Source organism: Mytilus trossulus, chromosome 13 (genome assembly GCF_036588685.1).
Source record: "Mytilus trossulus isolate FHL-02 chromosome 13, PNRI_Mtr1.1.1.hap1, whole genome shotgun sequence".
Taxonomy (NCBI): domain Eukaryota; kingdom Metazoa; phylum Mollusca; class Bivalvia; order Mytilida; family Mytilidae; genus Mytilus; species Mytilus trossulus.
In genome coordinates, this window is record NC_086385.1 from 37103945 (window position 1) to 37126745 (window position 22801).

The following is a 22801-nucleotide window of genomic DNA, read 5'->3' on the forward strand; positions in this document are numbered from 1 at the left end:
GGCTTCGCAGAATTTTCAAAGCATGAAGTATCCAAAAGACGAGATACATTCTTTAAACCTTTTGGGTTTTAATGTATGAAAACCGAATAACGAAATATTTCTTAAATGTTGTTCATCATGTTTAAAATTTGTGATTCTTGTTGAAGATTCCATTGCAAGTGTAAATAAACAGGTCCAAGCACGAAACATTAGTTTTCACATGTAAACATGATTACACTTTTCACAGTATACCATATCATGTGTCGATCCCTAGTGTTATAAGTCAATCGTATTTTTCTTTGTACTACTTCTTTATTACTGCCAATGTCAATGACATATTATTAACACACACTTAACAAACATAACAAAACCAAAGCTGATGAACCCAGATATTTTTTTTATTCCTCTGGCCTGTTGGTACAAATTGTCTCAATGTGCAGATTTTCTCTTTCGTGCATTTTGCTCAACTTATTTTCCTCTCTGTGTTTTAAAAGGGTATGCGCTGGTTAACTTAAAAGATGGGGAGACACTTATTTTTTTGGTTAAATGATAGAATTTAGTTGCATTATTCAAAATGTGTGGCGTACTGTTGTTAAATTCCATTGATGTTGGAGTGTTCTAACTACTAAGTTTGAACAGGGCGCAGCACCCACCCTTAGAATTTATTTGCATTATTCAAAATGTGTGGCGTACTGTTGTTAAATTCCATTGATGTTGCAGTCATGGCAGTGTACATGTTCTAGCTACTAAATTTGAACAGGGCGCAGCACCCGCCCTTTTTATTGACTCCTGAGCCTTTATTCTGCTGTCCTTCAGGCGCCATGCCGTTTTAATCGCGGAAAAATCTTTCTGCCTTTGAAATACTGGTAAATTTCGTAATTCTTTCATGATGAGGAAGTTCAGCTACCTGTGCAAACTGTCAAATTAGGTAACCTATTAAGTGCATGGCTTCTGACAGCTTTGGTATCAAACAAATTGTTAATTAACACCCAATTACCTTAGCACAATGCTTAGCTTTAGGTCATACATAACTCGATTTCACTCCAAAAAATTTACTCAGACATACATCATATATAGCGCTTAAGTTCAACATGTTCAATGTATTTTAACTTTTTGTCAGAAAATAATGACTAGAGCATGTAATAAGGTTCTGCGCAACCTTCCCAGTAATTCCCAAGTGTCTGACATAACAAGTTGCATTCCTTTAATAACTGAGTCTGACTGGTAGGTAGATAAGACCTTCTATAACAGATTACTTGATAAGATCAGTTTCTGTAAATTATTCAGGCGAAGGAGTTATCAAGTACTACTGTCACTGTTCAGTTCCAAGTCTTTAACCTGAAAACCCTCCTTGTATGTCATGGTTATTCTATGATCTGTTCAAACCTTTCCATGCAGTAGACATTCAATAATGTTCTTGTGTTTGTTTTCATTTGTATCTTTTGAACAATAGAATATTTAAAATATGGAATAGAAATACAACATGAAGTTTTGAGTAGGTCAGAGTCAATATTTCTAAATAATTTTTATGCAACGTTTAATTTTCATTGCAGATTAAATTTGTTGAACAGTATTATTAAGACAAGAAGTCATGAACATGATGAACAAAAAGAAGGATTCACAATCCAATCCAGATAAATCTAAGGTATTTATTACTGGTTAGGCCAAAAAAAATATATGTCTGTTTCCTGCTGCCAAGCAAAATAAATCAGGGTCGGTAGGTCGGGATTTAAAAAAAAAAAATTTTTTTTTTTAATTTTTGTACACCATGTCAGATTTGCAGTCGGTGAAATGTCATGTTTGGTTAGGGTCCTTTACCCCAAAATGATTTAATCCCTTTACAGAAGCTTTAATTGAATAATCCTCCCAGGGCCGACATTTTTTAAACCTTAATTGTAGCACATTAGTGCTGGGAGCAGCCATTTTGATTGTTTGGGCTCGGGAAACGAAAGTTTTCGGACCGGAAACGATTTTTTTTCCGGATTTGAATAAAAAGAACGAGGGTCGGGGGGTTTGAGTCAGGGTCGGTCGGGAAACAGGAAACTGACATATATTTTTTTTTTGGCCTTATACATATATGCAGGTGATTTCAAGACAGTATGATGTTATGTGTATGATTTGATTTACACTGTGATTATCAGTCTACCTTAGAATCAGACAGCGGTGAGAACATGACAAATAAAAACCACAAAATATATAAAGGTGCATGAATATAACATTCATTTCTTTTCCTGTTCCGGTATTTTAAGATATATTTGGTTGAAATGTACTTGAAATTAGCAATTAAGGGGAAATAACTGTCATTTACCATTATTCTAAGGGCTATTCCAGAAAAAAATGTAGGGGGGGTTGGAAGGCAGTTTTTGTCAGCACCCGCCACCCAGACAATTGTAATTGAAAATTATAGTGCATTATAGTGTGTAAAGTTGCTCTGATACCCATCACCCATGTATTATTAATACAATGTGCCTAAAGCCTCCCCCCCCCCCCCCCCCCCCCCCCTTACATTTTTTCTAATCAAAAGTTAGAGATTTCTCAAATTACCAGACACACAGAAACGAAAGATCTACCATGTTTAACTTAGGGTGTTAGTAACTTCAAAATATGATGGTATGATCAGTGTTTTTTTTTTCTGCCATGTTTTGAAATTATTTTACAAAGAATGAAACCTAACAAACTTGTATACACCTTAAAAATATATACTTTAGAAAAATTCACTTTATATTTATAAAAAAAATATTACGCAATTAAAATAAAGATTACAGGAAATTGATGTAAGCAACTTCATGTCACTGTAGGTTACAACTTTCTAACATAGTAAACTTTAAAAGGATTACATAACAAGAAACAATATATGAAAAAAACAGCAATTTTAACAGTCATTATTACTTATGGCAGATTTTACAGTATTGTGTTCTGTCTCCTACTTTCATGTTGCTAACGTGACGGAGACAAAAATAAGTAACGTTAGCGACATTTGGACATGTAACATGAGCAACAACATCTTTAAAAGTTCAAATGTATGCACACAGTGATGTTTAATATATGCCTGAAGTAATAAAATTGTACAGTCTGGTTTAGAATTTCTAAATATACAGAATGTCATTTGCAGGTGTACTTTATTATACACATGAAACCAATTCGTAATAGTAACATTAGCAACATCTACTATCATGACATTACGTTTTGTTGCGAACGTCTTTTTGATGGACGGAATACATTTAAGGTCCTCTTGTAACGATATTACATACAACTAACCTTCTTTGCTACCCCATCATGTGAAGGAACTGACTCCGAATCTAATCCTGCAAAGGGCGATATCGTAACTCCTATACAGGAGAGTTACAGATCTAAATATATGTTGCTCACGTGACACTGATTTGGACGGAAACCTCAAGTAGTAACGTTCGCAAAAAATAAAACAGCCAATGATATTGATTCCTCAAGTCCTTTGACCCCCTTACGTCATCCAAATTTAATATGATTGCTATTTTCAATTATTTATAAAACCCGGGATAAAAATAACTACAATTGCCTGTCTGAGAACCAACAAGAAAATTGCGATCGTGACATACCACAATGGACGGAAAAGACGTGACGTTAGCAACAATATTATTAAATTACCTTTTTTAGCCTTTACCAATAAAAATCTGCCTTAAAGTTATGATTAAAACACAAAAGAAGACTTTTTATTAAAATATAAGTCCATGTGATAAGGCTCAACTTATAAATCATACTTCAAAATTCCACTCCAAATAAGCTGGATGTCAGTAAAGTAGGTCATGATGTCTATTCCATGTCCAATATTTTGAAATTGAAAACCCTCTAATTCTAACAAAAAACACAAGCACAGAGTAATTTTTATTTTTATTTACTCAGAAAGACACATTTTATTCAATAACATAATGCATTACTCCATTACACAGTCTGTTTCACAGTTTCAGCAATTGCTTTTTTGATGGATACAAAAAAACAATAATTCCTTCTTATTGTAAAATCTGCCATATAAGCTAATAAATTAATTGACAAGACAAGACAAATGTTGTACTACAAGGACAAAACAAATAATGAGTTTACATGTTTGTGTACTCATATTTTTGGAAAGTAGTGAACAGAACAACATTAGAACAAACTGTAGAAATCAGCTGGAAAGAACTTGACCTATCTGGTCCATACAAAAAGCAAAGAAAAGCAACTTTAAAAATAAAAAAAAGACATATCATTTTTAGTTACTGGTCAAACTTCATTTGGACTTAACAGGTCAAATTAAAATAATAATTGACATAATACTTTCTAATTAAAGGCAACCAAGCAGAAGACAGTTGCAGTGAAATCCAGAATAAAAGGAGCACCAGTAAAAAGGTATAGTTAGAGTTACAGGGATAAAGGTCTAAAAAAAAATGTTACACATAAATGTTTGGTGTAGCTATCAGTATAAAAAACAATTACTAAAAATATTATAAGATGTGATATGATTGCTAATAAGACATTTATTCATCTAAGTTCAAATGAAGTGGATGTTAGCAATTTCAGGCAACTCTATGGTTTTCAACAATGGGAAAAACCGGTACCTTATAGTTGGCTATAAAAGCCTTGAAATGAAAAATATGATACAATTCAATAAAGAAATTAAACGGACTAATTTATATGTTTATAACAAAACAATTTACTTTAAAACAAATAAGTTAGTTTTCTCGTTTGAATTGTTTTACATTGTCTTATCGGGGCCTTTTATAGCTGACTATGCGGTATGGGCTTTGCTCATTGTTGAAGGCCGTATGTTGACCTTTAGTTATTAATGTCTGTGTCATTTTGGTTTTTTGTGGACAGTTGTCTCATTGGCAATCATACCACATCTTCTTTTTTATATGACTGACATGATGATGAACCCTGACAAACATGCATGGTACATGTATGTTATGGCAAAAATTAAGAAATTAGAACGCATCTTAGGATGAGCAAAATCATTTACCATAGCGGTGCCAAAAGAATAAAAAAAAGACTAGCATCAGTTCTCTAAATTAGAGCAGCTGGAAGCTGAGAGGTAAGGTATGCTAGAATAAGGAAGCAGTACGTGATTCACAACTGACTGGAGAAATAAGAAAATAAACGGAAGCTCAAATGTACTTTTATCATGTTTATTGTTTGTAACTAGAATAACATGAATAAGGAGTTAAACTTATTGTCATACAAATTTGAGAAATTTATAAAATTTTACAGTATTCTGGTGAAATCAATTGCTCAGAGCATCCAGTCTGCTTCTTAAAACTATTTCTTTTTACCCAGATGAATTTAAATACAAATAGATGTTAAGTAGTCCAAAAATATATTTTGAACATATTTAACTTTTAGGATATATATTAAACCTTGTACAATGTTTCTTTTAAAACTACATGTATGATCGTAAATTTCTTTGAAGGCCAAAATCTGCTGCGAAAGAAAAGACAAAAGTTAAGCCAGCACCTATTGTGTCAGCTGGATATTCGTTATACTCTGCGCCATCAGACAATTCAGTTAATGGAGATTTCGATACGTGTAGTGAACTACTGGCTAGACTGAAAGAAAGGAGAAAAGGTACTAGTGATATACGCTGCATACCTGCCAACTGTCACCATGTTCACTATTTGTGGGTGATTTCCCCAATGGAGGCTCCCAAATTTAAATTTTGAAAGAACAATTATGTCCACAATTTCAAACAAAACAATGAATATTACAGTGGCTTTAGGCTTATAAAAGTATGGAGAAGCCAAATAACAACATAATAATATATTTGAAGGCTCCCTTGAAGGTTTTGTAGGACTATAAGAGCCATCTTGCACGTAAAACCCCCATGGGCATTTTGAAAAGTTGGCAGGTATGACGCTGTTCATTAAAAAGAAAATTTACACTACTTTGTCAAACTTGGATCATCTCTGAAACATATTAATACATAATATTGGCAAATTAGAAAAAGATAGCAAATGTAAATTAGATTCAGCTCCTTTTTTTGTGAAGAACTGTATGTGAAATAAAAAAGTTTCGTAAGATTAGTTGGTTTTCAGTAGTGTTAAGTTTTTTCACTTGAAATTGAGTTGGAGAAAACAGTTAAACATCAATGTTTATTATTTTCTAAAAAAATTACCAGAAAAAATCCCACAAAGAACAATTTTGAATTGTTTGTTATTAACTGGTAAATATTATTATCTGGTAATTATATAAACGATAACCATATTTTTTAAACTGCAAAGCCATGATTGCTGGTGTAGGGTAGAACAAAGATAGTAAAAAAAATGTGTGTTTGTTCATATTAACTGGAGCCAATTAACTTTCACTGTTTATGAACTCAGTGTAAAATGTGTCAGTACACACATATACATGTGTAAATATTATATTTTCAGTGACAGGAAGTCATGTCCAACGTTTCTTAGATAAATTAGCCTCTTCTGATGACAGCCAACAAACAGAGCCTTCCTCTCATTCTAATAATAGACTAACTATTGTATTACCTTCTGCCTATGATCAGGGTCTGTTTGATTTGTCTTGCTTGTTTGGGTCTGTTTGAGTTGTATTCAGAAGCCTTTTTTCACTGGCATACATTGCTTGTTTTGTGCTGTATTGCTTTTTGCACATGGTTTAATTTGTTTTGCTATTTTACGTTTTGTTTGATATTGTTGCACAATGGCTAGACTTTTAGATTGAATAAGGAATTTATTGAAATTAATTTATGAAATTTTTGTCATTGATAATTGAATATTTTTCAGATTTATTTATAAATTCATTGATTTCTATTGTTTTGAATAGAATATGATATGCAAGCATTTAGTGTATATTCAGAAAAAATTATTGCTGAAAATGGTAACAAGATAGGTGTCATATAAATGAAAACAAGCAATTTAATTCTCTTGTGGAGAGTTGTCTCATTTGCAATCATACCACATCTTCTTTTTTTAAATTTCAAGTTTGACAGCATTATATGTATGCTGTATATCCTAAATAATACATCCTGAATATGCATGAAATATTTGCCACTGGACATTAAGCAACCAACAATCAATCAATCAATCTGCCCAACAAGTCTGCCACACAATCGCAATGATAAAAATCCTCAATAATTTCTGAATTGACATAAACTGAAAAATGATTTTTAAAAGATGTCTAAAATGCATATATATTATTTGAATGCTTTAGGATATGGCTATCTGTATCAGATTTTATAAGGTTCCCCAATTCTCTATGTTTTATCAAGATGAATGCTATACCATGGAAGTCAAAAATGTGTTCTTTTTTTTTTTTTCAACGGATATATTGTTTTTATCATGTTTATGGTATACCAAGAAAATGTATGCCACTATGAATGATTGTTGTATGAACATATGTACACTGGTCACTGGATTATATCTGCTGTAAACGTACAAGTTTACGTAATTGTCTATACTTCTTTACAGTTATTTCACAAGAATTGGACGTTCTCTGTTCAGCAATTGGTAAACCAGATCATTATAACTAACAATAACTATCCTGTATATCTGTGTAAAATTAAATTGAGTGATCACTATCTATCTTAAATAATCTTTCTTTCACATGCTACTTCCACAAATCACAACTATGACTGTATACACTACACACATAAGATTGTTTTTTTTTATGTTTTGCACTTCTGAATTTTTACCTTTGTTTTGTGTGACTTTAATACTTTTTTATGCTGGAGACATTTAGGGGCCCATGCAATGATATACATAGCCACTATGGGTAATTTTAGCTAAAATTAAGAGGCTCAGAGAAAAATTAATTGATTCCGCCTGGCATAGACCCTTTTCTCCAAGTATTTGGATGAGTTAATTTTGAAATTTTTCATTTTTGTAGTAGGGCATTTTATTACTTTATTGATGCAATTGGTAATTAATTTGATGCTCATTAACATTGTTACAAATGTATGTGCTATGCTCTTTGCAGTACTATATCATTTTTATTATGAAATGAGAATAAGAAGATGGGGTGTTATTGCCAATGAGACAGACAAATATCTACTAGTAAGAGTTGGTAAGCAATACCAGAGACTAAAATATGTAAAATATTGAGTATTGAATGACGAAATATTAATCATATTGAAACAATTATAGCTCTATAAAATGCCTTGCAGTTTAATCATATTGGAACAATAGTTCTGTAGAATGCCTTGTATACACGTACATGTTCAATATCCCATTGAAGGTTGAAGCAAACATCTGAAAAGCTTTTAGTGTTAATTTTTCAGGAGTGAGAAATCCTTTAAGATTGGTGTAGTGAAAAGCCATGCAGTAACTTTTCATATAGATGATTTACTAATGTACTGTGTATACATGTATATACACTTCAGGTATCAGTCATCCTTACATTTACAGATATAAACCTAAGGAGATGTTGCCTCTCATTTCTGACTGATACATTGATTTAAAAAAAAATGCACATTTTAAGCTTTATGCCATTTCATTCATGTTTATCCGTTATCCAATGGGCATTACATATTTTTTTGTTTAATTTCAGAATCTGTCCAGTCTGATACCAACGCCCCTTTCAATCTGAGACTATCCTCCTCTACCCCTGATCCAGAAAAAGCAACATTCCTGGCAGAACAAGGCAACATTTTCCAGACTGTTCCAGAAAGAGATAGCTCTGGTCCAATAACCAAGGAAACAGCTACGAATAGACAAAACTTTCCCTTAATTACTCATGGTCAACAGGGATTCAGTTTGCCTATAAGTGCAACAAGTATAAACATACCATTTGGTAGCTATGGTCAATATACTGCTGTTGGTCACCAAGGTAACACAGGGGAAGTAGTAAATACTTCAAGTTCAGGATTTATACCTACATCAAATACTTATACGAATGTTGATATTCAGAATTGGGCTAGACGTGATAGTGATATTCAAACTTATCAGGCATATATACCAAGAGAATCAACAGGATTTTCTGTAAATGCTAAAAACCCAAAAGACAGTAATGAATCAAAAGGAAACTCATCTGGCAGTTCTGGTGCCAAAGAAATTTCACATTTAATCTCCAGACAACAAAGTATCAATTCAAGTGGAACTGATTATGTTGTGTTGCCATGGCCTCAAGGGGGAACAGGTGGTAATACTGTACCCCCTGGCACCCCTGTTTTCCAGTTACAAAATGGATTGTTCCAAATCAGACCTGCTAATGTGCAGGGTCAAGGTCAAACAGCTTCTACAGGTGAACAGTTAGGACAAGGTAAAAGGAAAACACCAAGCCCTGTCCAGAATGATTTAGGAGGCAGTTATTTAGCAACTGATGCTTTCCAAATTCCAGAGAGAGATAATGGACCGTCTGTTCCTCAGGGAGTGAGGCAGACCTCTTCAGTTGAATTGGCACAGGAAACTCTGTCATCCATAACTGGGACAAATTCGCCCCATCATACAATTACACCCCTTAGTCAGCGGACAACTTCTGTTACCATTACACCCAGAACAGAATCTTCCGTAAACACCGAAAGTGTTCATAATACATCAAGCAATAAAAACTCAGATGGAAACCAGTCAAAAGAGAAAACAGGAGAAAAAAAGGATGTTCCAAATAGTTCAGTAGGCATTAAACAGAATTTCGATGTAAACAATAAACAAGATTCAAATATGGTTGGCAATTTTTTCCAAGGACAGAGTACAAGTTTAAGTTCTGACAATGTGAGAAACATTAGTGACCACAAACAGAATGTTAGTAACCAGGGTAACAGGAATCTAGTAGATCAAAATATAAGTGGACATAGTTCTCAGGGTCAAGGGCAAATGTTTCTTCTTCAGACTTCTCAAGGAGGTGTAATGGGTAATAACTCTTCGTTTCAGCTCATTCCAGTCTCAGTCTTGCCAAATTCTAATTTGCATAGTGTAAACAATGCATCAGTTGCAACAACAACTTGCCAACCAGAGGTAAATGCAAATAAACAGGAAGCTGTTGAAATACCAGGGGAAACAACTCATGCCAATATTGCCAATCCATGGAGTAAAGTTAAAATGGATGCTGGTTTGAAGAAGTTGAGATACCTATTGGGGGAATTAAGGGAATGTGGAAAGATTGGAAGTAAGTTCAAACGATGAGTGTTGAAACCAGTTCAGCTTTGAATATGATATAAAAATATGAAGATATGGAATGATTGCCAATGAAACTAATTCCACCAGAGACCAAATGATGTAAAAATTAACTCTCAGTCAAAATATGGCCTTTAACAATGACACAAACCAATACCTCATAGAAAACTATGAATGACCTTGAAATACTTTACAATATTGCAAAAAGAAATTTAGAATGATTTATTGTAATGATTGCAATGAATTACTATTATTTACCAGTAAAATAAAAACTTTTAATTTCAATCTTCTGATGTCGTAAGACAATGAGTTGAAGTTTGTCCTGATAAAACTTACAAGTCTGATACATTGTGCATGTTGTGCAGATTTCACAGAGAAAATATGATATTTAAAGAATCTTCAAACAGCCAGTCTTTTTTTTCATTCGAAAAATAATTTCATTACATTGTTCAAGTCTGTTACATCTACAGTACACTCTTGGTGGTGAATTGTTATGGTGAATATTTGTGATTGTTATTAGTAAATCACTAGATATAAAATATTACTTTGTACTGTGGATTCACTTATTTTGGTGCGTACCAATTTTCGTGGATTTTAGAAAAAACATGCATGTTCGTGGACATTTATTTTTGTGGTTTCGCTGATGTCTGTTTACAAGCCTATAGAAAATTTGGTATTCGTTGGACATTTAATTTCGTGGTTGGCCTGTACCCAAGAAAGCCATGAAAATTGGTATCCAACGAATAATAATGAATCCACAGTATATTTATTTATATGTCTATTACATGTACCTCAAATCACCAGAATTCTGTCTTTTCACCATTTGTGTACTTCAAGTTGTTTTCAAATGACTTGGATGCAGTAAGACGATTTTAGATACATACATATAAAGTTGGTTTTTTTTTCAGAGGATGTTGAAGTATCAAGGCTTGTTAAGGAAGTCGAGAAAACTATAGAAACCATCCCAACACTGAGTAGTAAATTTAATTTAATGGCAGAAATTGATCTGTGTTTACAACCACTCAGGAATGAGAATTGTCAGTTGAGGAGGTAAGTTTTTGGGTGAAGGAAAGACATGTTCTCCTTAGGTGGTATTGACACCACGTTTGTAGGGGCACAACATATATACACAGAAACAAACAACTACTGTAAGCTTTATTGTCAAATTTGGCTTGTTTTGATGATGTATATTTTCTGCCACAAAATTTCACACATAGGAAAATTTCTCTTTTCCAGTACACTTGTATAATTTCTTGGTAGCTAAAATATAATAGAAGAAGATAGATAGTAACTTAAAAAGTACATTTTCTGACTCTTGGATATAAAATTTATGATTTTAAAAGTGGTTTTTTTTTTGTGGAAACAGATTTTTTAATACACAAAGAACTTAGAATTTAAAGTTATTAAAATATTTTATGTAACCTTTAGCATAGCAATTTTTAGGGTTAATTTGTTGTTCAGATACCGTATAGCAGGTTATTTTCGTGAGGTGTAAATTTTTTCGCAGGGAGATCAAAAAAAATTCTGCAAAATTTAAAGTGTTCATGCAAAGGTATTGATAAGTCTTGAATACACCAAAATTATAACTGCCTAATTATTTTGTATACCTTATTAAATGAAAATCGTGAAAATAAACCTCTATACGGTATAAGATAAAGAAAACAGTTCAATGGAGTTAGTAAAATGATGGTTACAAAACAGAAATTTAAAAATATTTCAGATGTTTCCTGTTGTGATGCTTACAATTATGTTTTTTTAATTAATTTTCAGACAACTGAGACTTGTTAACCAAAAAGTTAAAGAAAAAGAAGTTGTGAAAGAAAAAGCTGCCTTAGATTTTGATGGTAAATTAGGAGAAATGATAAACTAGAAAATAGTTCTGAACTTATAATATTTCAAAAATTTGACAAAGTTATAGGGGAAATGGAAATTCAATTGTTTCTTTTGATACACATTAGATTGTTATGCCCCACCTACAATAGTAGAGGGCATTATGTTTTCTGGTCTGTGGGTCTGTTCGTCCGTCCATTCTACCCCAATTTACGGTCCACTGAACATAGAAAATGATAGTGCGAGTGGGGCATTAGTGTACTTGGGACACATTCTTGTTAAAAATACATCTTTGTATGCCCCTGTTGTAGCAGAGGGGGCATTAAGTTTACCCTTCCGTCTGTACAATCATACATATGTCGATACATTCCAAAGTTGTTTTCTCTTCTCTTATTTTAGTTTTCCTCAACCAAATGTTATAAAACTTATACACAATGCTAATTACAACTAAACACAGATCAAGTTTGAATTTTAGTGGCGTCACTTTAATCTTTCTAGAGTTATGCACAACTCAATTTGAATTTGGGTAGGGTCACATGTATTGTTCTAAAGTTATGCCCCTTTACAAATGAAACAATAGCTGCATTTTTCATTTCAATTCTTCAACTTAAGTTTGCCTCAACCAAATTTTATGAAACTTTTACACAAAACTCGGATCAAGTTCAAATTTGGGTACTGTCACTTTTACTGTTCTTCAGTTATGTCCTTTTATAACTTTACATGACATGCAAGTGGTCGCATCATTCGTGTCCCATAGACAGATTTTGATTTATTTAAGATTAGTTCAGTCATTGGAAAAATGAGGAAAGTAGCAATTTTACTCTCCGTATTCATAGTAATACAGGAATATTTTGCTTAAAGATATTCTTTTATTCTTTGTAATTCTTTTTGATTTTCTTCTCAAATTAGAAAGTAATTTAGTTAAATCTTTGAAGGGATTTGAATTTCAGAACAATATCATTTCATTTGAAAGTGGGGTTGAGGACCCATAGGCGCCTTGGACTGTTTTCTGCTCTTTGTCTTGATGATACATTTCCTCTTTCCATTCTCTATTCTATAATAATCTTTATTTGGTAGGAATGGGGTTATGTGAGGTTGCTCTATTAAAGTTTGCCTATTTTGCTTCACACACGTCACATACCTATCATATTTGAAACATTTAACTACTGTGGATTCATTTTTTTTCGTGGGTACCAATTTTCGTGGATTTAGGAAAACTTACATGTTTGTGGATATTTATTTTGGGGTTTTGCTGAAATCTGCATACCAGCCTATAGAAAATTTGCTATTCTTTGAACATTTAATTGAATTATTTCGTGGTTAACCTGTTCCCACGATATCCACGAAAAAATCCAACAATTAAAATGAATTCACAGTACTTTCCAATAAATTTTGGAGGATTTGACTAATAAAGTTCTTACTATGAGAGGTTCTTTCTTTTTCAGTCATACATCTTCAAGCCAGTAATACAGCTTTACAGAAACAAGTTAAAGATGAGAAGGAGACCAAAGTAAAGCTAGCCTTGGAACTAAAGGATTTACACTCACAGATAATGAGAATGAAGATTGAGAGAAATAAACTTCTGGCTGCTCTCAGTGAAAAGGTAAAGATGTATTTCTGTCCAACATTATAACTTTTAGCCGGGGGTAAAGATTTATTTTCAATTTAAATTTCAGTTGCTACAATATATATAAAAAAGAAGATGTGGTATGATTGCCAATGATACAACTGTCCACAAGAGACCAAAATGACACAGACATTAACAACTATAGGTCACGTACCACCTTCAACAATGAGCAAATCCCATACCGCATAGTCAGCTATAAAAGGCCCCGATAAAACGATGTAAAACAATTCAAACGAGAATTATATAAAAAAATGAACGAAAAACAAATATGTAACACATTAAAAAAAGACAACCACTGAATTACAGGCTCCTGACTTGGGACATGCACATACAGAAATAATGTGGCGGGGTTAAAAACAAGCACATTATTCATGGTTCATATTTATGGACAAGCCTTGCCTGTTAAACTATTTGCTACCATCAAATCTCCAATTGTAGGCAGCTGTTCTTTAAAACATTTTATGTATAAAAACAAATAAGATTTGGTAAACATAGGTTTTAGACCTAATGAAGGTCACTTATTGATGACCCATTAAAGTAAATACTGTGGATTCATTTCTTTTCGTGGTTATCAATTTTTGTGGATTGCTGAAAACTTGCATTTCCGTTGACATAAGATTTCTTCATGAAACACCAAAAAAATGGGTATCCAACAAATAATAGTGAATCCACAGTAGCATGCTTTCTGTAACTAGAATTTTTTAATAAATGTATATTTTAAAAGTATACTTGCAAGTGTTTAAACTCTGGACATTCTATTAGAAAATGAGATTCATCGTTGATTTAATGTAAAAAAACAAATGTAATATGTAGTGTTTTGAACCTTGTTTGTTTTTAGGAAACAGATGAGTTGAAGGTCAAACAGGAATGTTTATCAGATACCCAGCGGTTCCGACATGAGATTGAAGAGTTACAACGTCAGACAGATGGTATTCAGATGAAACATGAGAGTCTGGAACAGGAAAATCATATTCTACAAATCACAGTTCAACAGAGAGATACAGAAATCTGCAAAATGCAGGAAGTTGTCAAGTAAGATGTTGCCATTTTTCATGGGCATTGAATCCCCTCCTGGGTCTCTTGATAGCACGCTTGATTCAAAAACTTCAAAAACATGGTTTTGTTTCTGGCCTACACCAGAGCAATTTTAAGACTAAACAAAATAATTGAAGTCAACAAGCTAATAAGTAAGATGTGGCCATTTCTCGAATGGGAATGTTTCGAGGGCATTGAATCACTGCATTGGTCTCTTGATAGCATGCTTTGTTAATGTGTTACATATTTGTTTTTCATTCATTTTTTGTACATAAATAAGGCCGTTAGTTTTCTCGTTTGATTGTTTTACATTGTCATTTCGGAGCCTTTTATAGCTGACTATGGGGTATATAAACTTTGCTCAAGGCCGTACAGTGACCTATAGTTGTTAATTTCTGGTCTCTTGTTGAGAGTTGTCTCATTGGAAATCAAACCACATCTTCTTTTTTATATTGATTGAAATACTGCAAAAACATGGCTTTGTGTCTGGCCTACATCAGAGCAATTTTAAGACAAAATGCAGGAAGTTGACAAGCTAGTAAGATGTGGAAAGTTGTCAAGTAAGATCTGGCTTTTTTTCTAATGTTTCATGGGCATTGAATCCCTTCATGGGTTTCTTGATAGCATGCTTGATTGAAATACTGCAAAAACAGGGTTTTGTTCCTGGCCTTACATCAGAGAAATTTTAAGACTATAAATAAAATGCAGGAAGCTGACAAGATAGTAAGATGTGGAAATTTTATTTATCTTCAGGATTGTTTCATTTAATGGATCTTTTTGTTAATATGTTTGTAGCGTGGTTTTCTTGAATGCTGGAGAGCACGTTTTTTTCTGATGCTCAGCCCTGTCCCAAACAAATTTAAAATATTTATATATACGCAACAAAGTTCGTACATAAGATTATTGACTTGTTTTTCTGAATATATTGCATTTTTGTGGATAATATATTTTATGGTTTCATGGTTTGCACATAAGCCTATATGAAGTTTATATTTTTACAAATTTAAAATGACAAAGTCACTTTTTATCACTCAAGAATTCCCTACAGAAATAATGAAAAATCCAGAATTATTTACAAGTCTGTAATTTTTGTTGCAAGTTTGTAAATTGTATTTCTGTATGACCAGTAGCCTTTGTTTTTGTTGCAGTGAAGTAAAAGATTGTGTGGCCTCACTGATCCAGGAGTTAGAAGAGAGTAAAATAGGAGATAAAAGTTTTGTATCTAACAACAGCTTTAGTTTACAGAAATTAATAAAAGTCCTTGGTGAAGATAGCGTTGCAAGGTATGTTGTAAGGTAGTATATTACAATTTTAGACTAATCTGAACATAAAGGTGTCTTTAGCTTCAAAGCTTAAACATATCTCTTAATCACAATTATAGGCACTTATGTATCGTCTTGTTCAAAGGAAAAATACATGGTTTGCCACATTGTGCACTGTAAAGTCACTAAAAATATAAAAAATTACCCTTATAAGTAATTTTTTCAGACCTTTGAATATGAAAAAAGGTCTTGATTAATGTAATTATAGACTTACCTTGATGAAATATTTTTAGCAAAACAGGCTGATTGTCTTACCATTCTAACTAAACTACCAGATATATCACTATAATACCCAAAATTACTTTTTCCAGTAGTTAGGACTATGCAAGCAGTAAATGATGTCCTATGCACATATAGTCCTGTTTAAAAAAAAAAAATGTTTTATTGTTCAGAAAACAAAAATACATATAGGAAAAATAAATATTCTTCAAATTATAATCTTAAATGTTTTTGTTTATTTTCTTTAGCTTTACACAAGGTAAACAACCTTCAAGTCGGCAACAGTACACTAATAATCATCAGAGTCTGTATTTAGTCACAAAGGAACCACCAAAACCAACTCCAAGACTAACAAAGCAGGCATTGGCAACTCACGACAAAAAACAGCCTCATGGTGGCAGCCGTGGTAAAATGTTTACCTATGACGCTCATCATAATGAAGACTTCAAAACTAGCAATTCAGACACTGAAGTTGAATTAAATGTTGTAAATCATGGGCAGAGAAGAAAACAATCTCCTGGAAGGAGAAGACATAGTTTATCACCTCCAAGTAAAAGAGTTCCATTAAGGGAGAGAAATATTAGTGGAAAGCATAAATCACCTGAATTGAAAAAGCAGACTTTTGCAAAGCAAAGTCCGCTAAAAAATGAGGATGTAGTAAAAAACAGAAGGAATTTGAATCGTTCTTTGTCTCCAACTAATACTAGAAATCCTAAGGTTGCTTTTGATTTCTCTAAAACTTCATATAGGCATGATAGTGACGATTTTCAAGAGGAAAATTATTTAGCGTCAAATGTTCAACAAAGCTGTAATCAATCTGAAGCTTCTCGCTATAGTGTTACAGACTATTTTAGAAAGTATCCTCAGAGTCAACCAAACAGCAGTGATACTTATAGAAAACGTCTACATCAGCGCTCATACAGCCAACCAAATCATTATGAACATTCAAATAGTAAATGGACTTCAGCACCAATTGCATCACTGCCAAAAGAATTTACTTCTCCTGTTCGAAGTAGTAGTAGAAATAATCCATCTGCTTTTTCTCCGCAAGACAATTTGTATCACGGAACTGCGCTAGATAACTCATTAAGTGCTATTACTGACGATAATATATCAAGTGTGTCAGAAAGAACGTCTACCTCGACAGCTACAACTGTTAACGATACATCTTTTAGAAGGGGCATTGCTGCTCTTGATGCAAATATTCTCAAATTGCAGCTAGCATTGCAGAAAACTAAGAGCATGCTGTCATGATTTTAGTTTTGTGAATCAATATTTAACATGTTTAATTAAGTTATTTATTATGAGATTTTTGGTAATATTTATATATATAATTATGTGGAATATTTATATAGTTTTGAAAATAGATATACTAGTGAAGTTATATGTTTTTCGTTATAATTGCTGTTCAATTAACATAGTCAGAGACCAATCAGGGTTACATATTTGATAGTTTTATAGACACTTGCAGTAACCCTTGAAATTAAACATTTTCTTTAGTATTCTTATATACAATTTACTTAAGGTCATAGATAATCATTCAGCTTTCAATATTAAATAAACTTTATATGAATGAATGAAGTCACAACTTAGATCTGCATTTATGAACCAAATACATTATAAAATTGAGAATGGAAATGAGGAATATGTCAAAGAGATAACAACTTGACCAGAGAGCAGATAACAGCTGAAGGCCGCCAATGGGTCTTAAACGCAGGGAGACAATCCCACACTTGTAAGTGGGCCTCTGCCAGCCCCTAGATAAAAATGTGTACTAGTTCAGTGAAAATTGAAGTCATACTAAATTCCAAAACATATAAATGGACTTAAGGAGGCTCGCGGGTATAAGATTTTCAGAAAAAAAATAAACATTAATTTTTCAATACATATTTTATTTGTAACCTTTAGTAGTTGTTACTTTATCATTTGGTACAAAAATCGTTCCAAAAAATCAATTTGTTATGACCCCAGGTGACTTTTAAAATGTAGATATCATTGAAAAAGCTCCAAATTATCTCCCTTTGGTGCAAAAATGCCATTTTTTGGCATAAAAATTGAAATATCTTTTTGAAATTATCGGTGACCTATATTTTTTATTGTTGTTTTCAAATAAGCTGTACATAAACTAAATAATTGTAAAATTTGAGCGATTTCTGTAATTTAGTTCTTTTTTTATTTCGATATTACCGTTTTTTCTCCTATTAGTTCAACAGAAGAAAAAAAAAGACATCAACAAAAATGTATGCTTCTTTCAAAGGCAGATTGTGAGCGTAAATGAACGGTGACCCATTTTTTTTATTTCATTTTTCTATTAAGTATAAGATAAAGTACATTTATAGAAAAATATAGAGAAATCCTATATTAAATAAAAAAAATCATTTAGACCCGCGAGCCCCCTTGAATTAAAAAAAATACAAAACTAACAATGGCCAGATGCTCACAAAAAGATGTTGGAGAATTGTCAATTAAGATGCTAGATATATATGTATGTCAATGAGACATAAAAATAGAAAGAAAAGAACCTTACGGTGACCTGTAATTACGTGTATCCACATCATTTGGGCTCTAGTGGATAGTTGTCTCCTTGGCAATCATACCATGTGACATCTCCTTATTTTATATTGATGCCAATATATAAACTACAACAGTTGCTATAGAAAAAGAACAATAAGATAATACTGCATGGATTTTAACATATAGTTTCAGACGATGGACAAGTGTCTTTAAAGGTCTATCCATACAAGCAGACCATTAGAAAAGATAAAAAAAGCCTACCAGATAATTTTTTTCTCCAGTTATTAAACTTATTAGAATGTTACAAAGGACAATCAAGCTAATTATGGTAGGCATAAAAACTGATTGGGGAATAAAAAGGTTTATCTTGTACTTTTGATACTGTAAATTTCGAAATTATTGTGTGCATTTATTATTGTGATTTTATCATTTTGGACTAAAATGGGATTCTAATTTTTTGCGATATTGAGAAAAATCCTGTTTGACTTATATAAATAGTTTGAAAATGAGAGTTTAAATTATTGCAATAACAACCCGCCCACATTTTTGCAATAATAAAAACATCACAATAATTTCTGAATTTACAGTACCACAAGACATCTCTATTTTTAGCTCGCCTGGCCTAAAAGGCCAAATGAACTTTTCTCATCACTTGGCGTCCGCCGTCGTTAACTTTTACAAAAATCTTCTCCTCTGAAACTATTGGGCCAAATTTTACCAAACTCAGCCACAATCATTATTGGGGTATTTACTTTAAAAAATGTGTCCGGAGAGCCGACCAACCAACCAAGATGGCCACCATGGCTAAAACAGAACATAGGGGTAAAATGTATATTTTGGCTTATAACTCTGAAACCGAGCCATTTGGAGCAAATCTAATATGGGTAAAAATGTTCATCAAGTCAAGATCTATCTGCCCTGAAATTTTCAGACAAATTGGACAACTGGTTGTTAGGTTGCTGCCCCTGAATTGGCAATTTTAAGGAAATTTTGTCATTTTTGGTTATTATCTTGAATATTATTATAAATAGAGAAAAAACTGTAAACAGCAATAATGTTCAGCAAACTAAGATCTACAAATAAGTCAACATGACCAAAATGGTCAGTTGACCCCTCTAGGATTTATTGCCCTATATAGTCATTTTTTACCAATTTTTTGTGAATTTGGTAATTTTTTGTAAATTTTACCAAATATTTTCCTCTGTAACCAATGGGCCAAGTTCATTACAGATAGAGATAATTGTAAGTATCAAGAATTTTCAGTAAAGTAAGATCTTCAAACACATCACCATCACCAAAACACAATATTGTCATTAATCCATCTGTGTCTTTTGTTTAATATGCACATAGAACAAGGTGAGCGACACAGGCTCTTAAGAGCCTCTAGTTATATTTATGTCAATATACAAATTACAACTATACCAAAAAAAAAAAAATAATAATACTGCATGGATGTCAACATACAGTCTCAGACAATAGACAAGTGTCTTTCAAGATCTGTCCATACAAGCAGGGCATTAAAAAAGAAAAAAAACCTACCAGATATTTTTACTCCTTTTGTTATTAATCTCATTAGAATGTAACAAAAGACAATCAACTGAAGCCAATTAAGGTAGGCATTTGAAAAGATTGGGGAATAAAGATCAATAAAAAGGATGACCTTGTACTTTTAATATATAGATTAAACTAACTGACTGTACATTATTTGAAGTTTGGATAATTGTCGAAAAAATGCAACATTCTAACTAGAATAAATTAAACATGTATTTAAGAAAATGTGGGATATATGTTACTATTGCCTTTATTTAAGATGGCAATATGAAGAAAAAGAAAACAAAAGAAAAAGGAGTCAACTTAGAATTTAAAAAAAAGAGAGCATGTGTATACAATATGCAGACCTCTAATATTTGTGGCTGTTCGTTATAGAGTATATTTTTGGGTTGGGGATATGACAGTTATCAATTGTTTTATGTGTTTGAGCTTTTTATTTTGCCATTTTATGTGAGGATTCCTGTTTTTGAATTTTCCTTGGAATTCAGTAGTGTTGTTTTACTTTTTCATACAGCAACATCAACAATAGAACTTGAAGACACATTAGGGGCAATGCAAAATACTGCAGAATATCAATGCAGCATTTGAGTCTCATCATAGTATGAACTACATGTAGAACACTGATGTGCATCCCAAAAATTATCTGATACAATTTTGAAATCAAGAAAAATATAATTAAATTATAATCGGCAATATATGTGTTTTAGGCCAATAAGGAAGATTTCAAGAGACGAACTAAGTCCAGCATCAATATCAATAGTATTACTTTGAAGGGGAAAGAAATAAAGAAAACTACTAAGTAAATTGAATTTGACCAGGCACGTTTATTTCCTTACCCTTTACATATATGCATTACCTGTTTGTATCATAGAAAAGAATGCAGATACATGTAAAATATACCTTTTCATGAATTATAAATGTTATAATCATCATTCATGTAAAAAAATCAATGGGTTAGAAATCTGGTACCATCAAGCTTCTGTCCCTAACACTTGAAAATTGCTGGCCCAATGTCCAAACCTGCCACATTGGCGGATCCAGGGGGTGGGGGATTAGAACCCCCCTTTTTTGGGCCGATCAATGCATTTAAATGGGGACATATAGTTAGAACCCCCCCTCCCCCCTTTTTGAAATGGCTAGATCCGCCCCTGTGCCATTTGTATCAATCTAGTTTTTTGTTTGTTTAAGCTTTGTTAAGTATGTTTTGTTGGTATAAATATAACTTTAATATTTCTTATAAAGCACAAATCTTGAAATTTTATTGGTTATCTACCTGTGGATAGATAACACCCCATAATAAAAATAAGTCCCCCAAATTTAAAATAGTTGTAAAATAAAAATCCCCCTCCTCATAAAAAAACCCAACAACATCCAATTGAAAATTATCTAAGTCAATTTTTTTCATAATCCCGCCCCCTTTTCACCACAACTTCGGTTGGATGTAGGGGGATATGACCTTGACCTATGAGATTATTCAGGATTTACATGCAACTCGTATATGATCGTATATACGACCTATACTTTTGTGTTTGGTTCAATGCAGTGTTGTTAGATTCTTAACTTGTAATCTTAAAAAAAATAAAAATTCAGGGTATTTTAATAAATTTATTAAGATTGTTATCAATTTTTGAACTTGACCTTAAATAGACGTAGTATAAATCGAAAATCAAATCGAATATTCATAATTTTCATTATGTGTAATCAAATGTCCATTTATGGTAATTACGATCCGATTTTAAAGTTATTGATTTATCACGACCCGAAAATCATGATGACTGACGGACGGACGGACGGGTCAAATGCATGACAACCCTGCAGTGCTTCTTTGTAGCGTGATGTATATATTTGCTAGAGCCTGAGAAATAGATTTGAATTTCAGAAGTCTATCTATTAGCTATAATTATTTCCCATTAAAGTTGAAAGATAAATATAAAGTTTTCTGTTAACTTCCTGTGGAACTTTGTAATTCTCACTTACATGTCTATAATTATATACATTTTCCGTGTATATAATTATGATGTTCCTGTCTACACGGTATTCCAGAATTTTATTTGTTTTACTTGGGGAAAACAATCGATATCTTTCTTTAATCTGTTTGACAAAAATCATCCTGTCATATGAGAGTGTGTACGGGAATAACAGAAAGAGAATAAAGAGCAAAAATATAAAAAAATATAATAAGAAAGGGGGTGGGGGGGGGGGGGGACTAAAATATAAATAATAACCACATACATTTTAAAAGAATTAGGGTTTACATATATACTGGTTACAGGAAAAACTTGAATACAATGTCCAAAATACAGGTATCAAGTAATTACATAAAAGCCAATTGATGTTTAAAAATTAAAGTTGAAGAATAATGAGCAATTTTTTCTTTAAGATAGCAAATTAAGGACCCCCCCCCCCCCCCCCCCCCCATCCATGTCTTATGTTTTCAGTGTAGCAAATCGTTATGACAGCTTTGGGCTTTGTTAACATTATATTGCATGACTGCTATCCCAAACGTCTTTGTTTTAAATGCTTACTGACGCGTACTTGGTGTGGAATCAGCAGATACCAATTTTAAGTCGTTGGTTTTACACAGGCAAGCCATATATAATTGCATACATCCATTGACACTTCATTTATCATTTATGCATACATGTAGGCAACGAGGTCGA

General features: G+C 32.6%; 1 protein-coding gene across 2 annotated transcripts; it reads left to right on the forward strand.

The window, feature by feature from the left end:
- Window position 1: 1 nt before the first annotated feature.
- Window positions 2–17522, forward strand: LOC134693990 (uncharacterized). 2 transcript variants are annotated; one of them, XM_063554972.1, is made up of 12 exons: window positions 2–73; window positions 1533–1624; window positions 4283–4341; window positions 5399–5553; window positions 6357–6482; window positions 8482–10035; window positions 10952–11093; window positions 11814–11887; window positions 13319–13476; window positions 14339–14532; window positions 15684–15818; window positions 16325–17522. In XM_063554972.1, exons 2-12 carry the CDS (start codon window positions 1571–1573, stop codon window positions 17328–17330), a joined length of 3657 nt encoding a protein of 1218 aa, XP_063411042.1. In that variant the 5' UTR covers window positions 2–73; window positions 1533–1570; the 3' UTR covers window positions 17331–17522. The 2 variants fall into 2 exon arrangements, with proteins under 2 accessions (XP_063411042.1, XP_063411043.1); XM_063554973.1 differs by lacking the exon at window positions 6357–6482 and having other exon boundaries at window positions 16325–17518.
- The last annotated feature ends 5279 nt before the right edge of the window (window positions 17523–22801 follow it).

Excerpts from the sequence above, each read along its gene's own strand:
- LOC134693990 (XM_063554972.1), top strand. The coding sequence starts at position 1,571 with ATGAACATGATGAACAAAAAGAAGGATTCACAATCCAATCCAGATAAA. Across the intron at positions 10,036-10,951 it reads GGAATGTGGAAAGATTGGAA|AGGATGTTGAAGTATCAAGG; the intron begins GTAAGTTCAAAC and ends TTTTTTTTTCAG. Across the intron at positions 13,477-14,338 it reads TGGCTGCTCTCAGTGAAAAG|GAAACAGATGAGTTGAAGGT; the intron begins GTAAAGATGTAT and ends GTTTGTTTTTAG.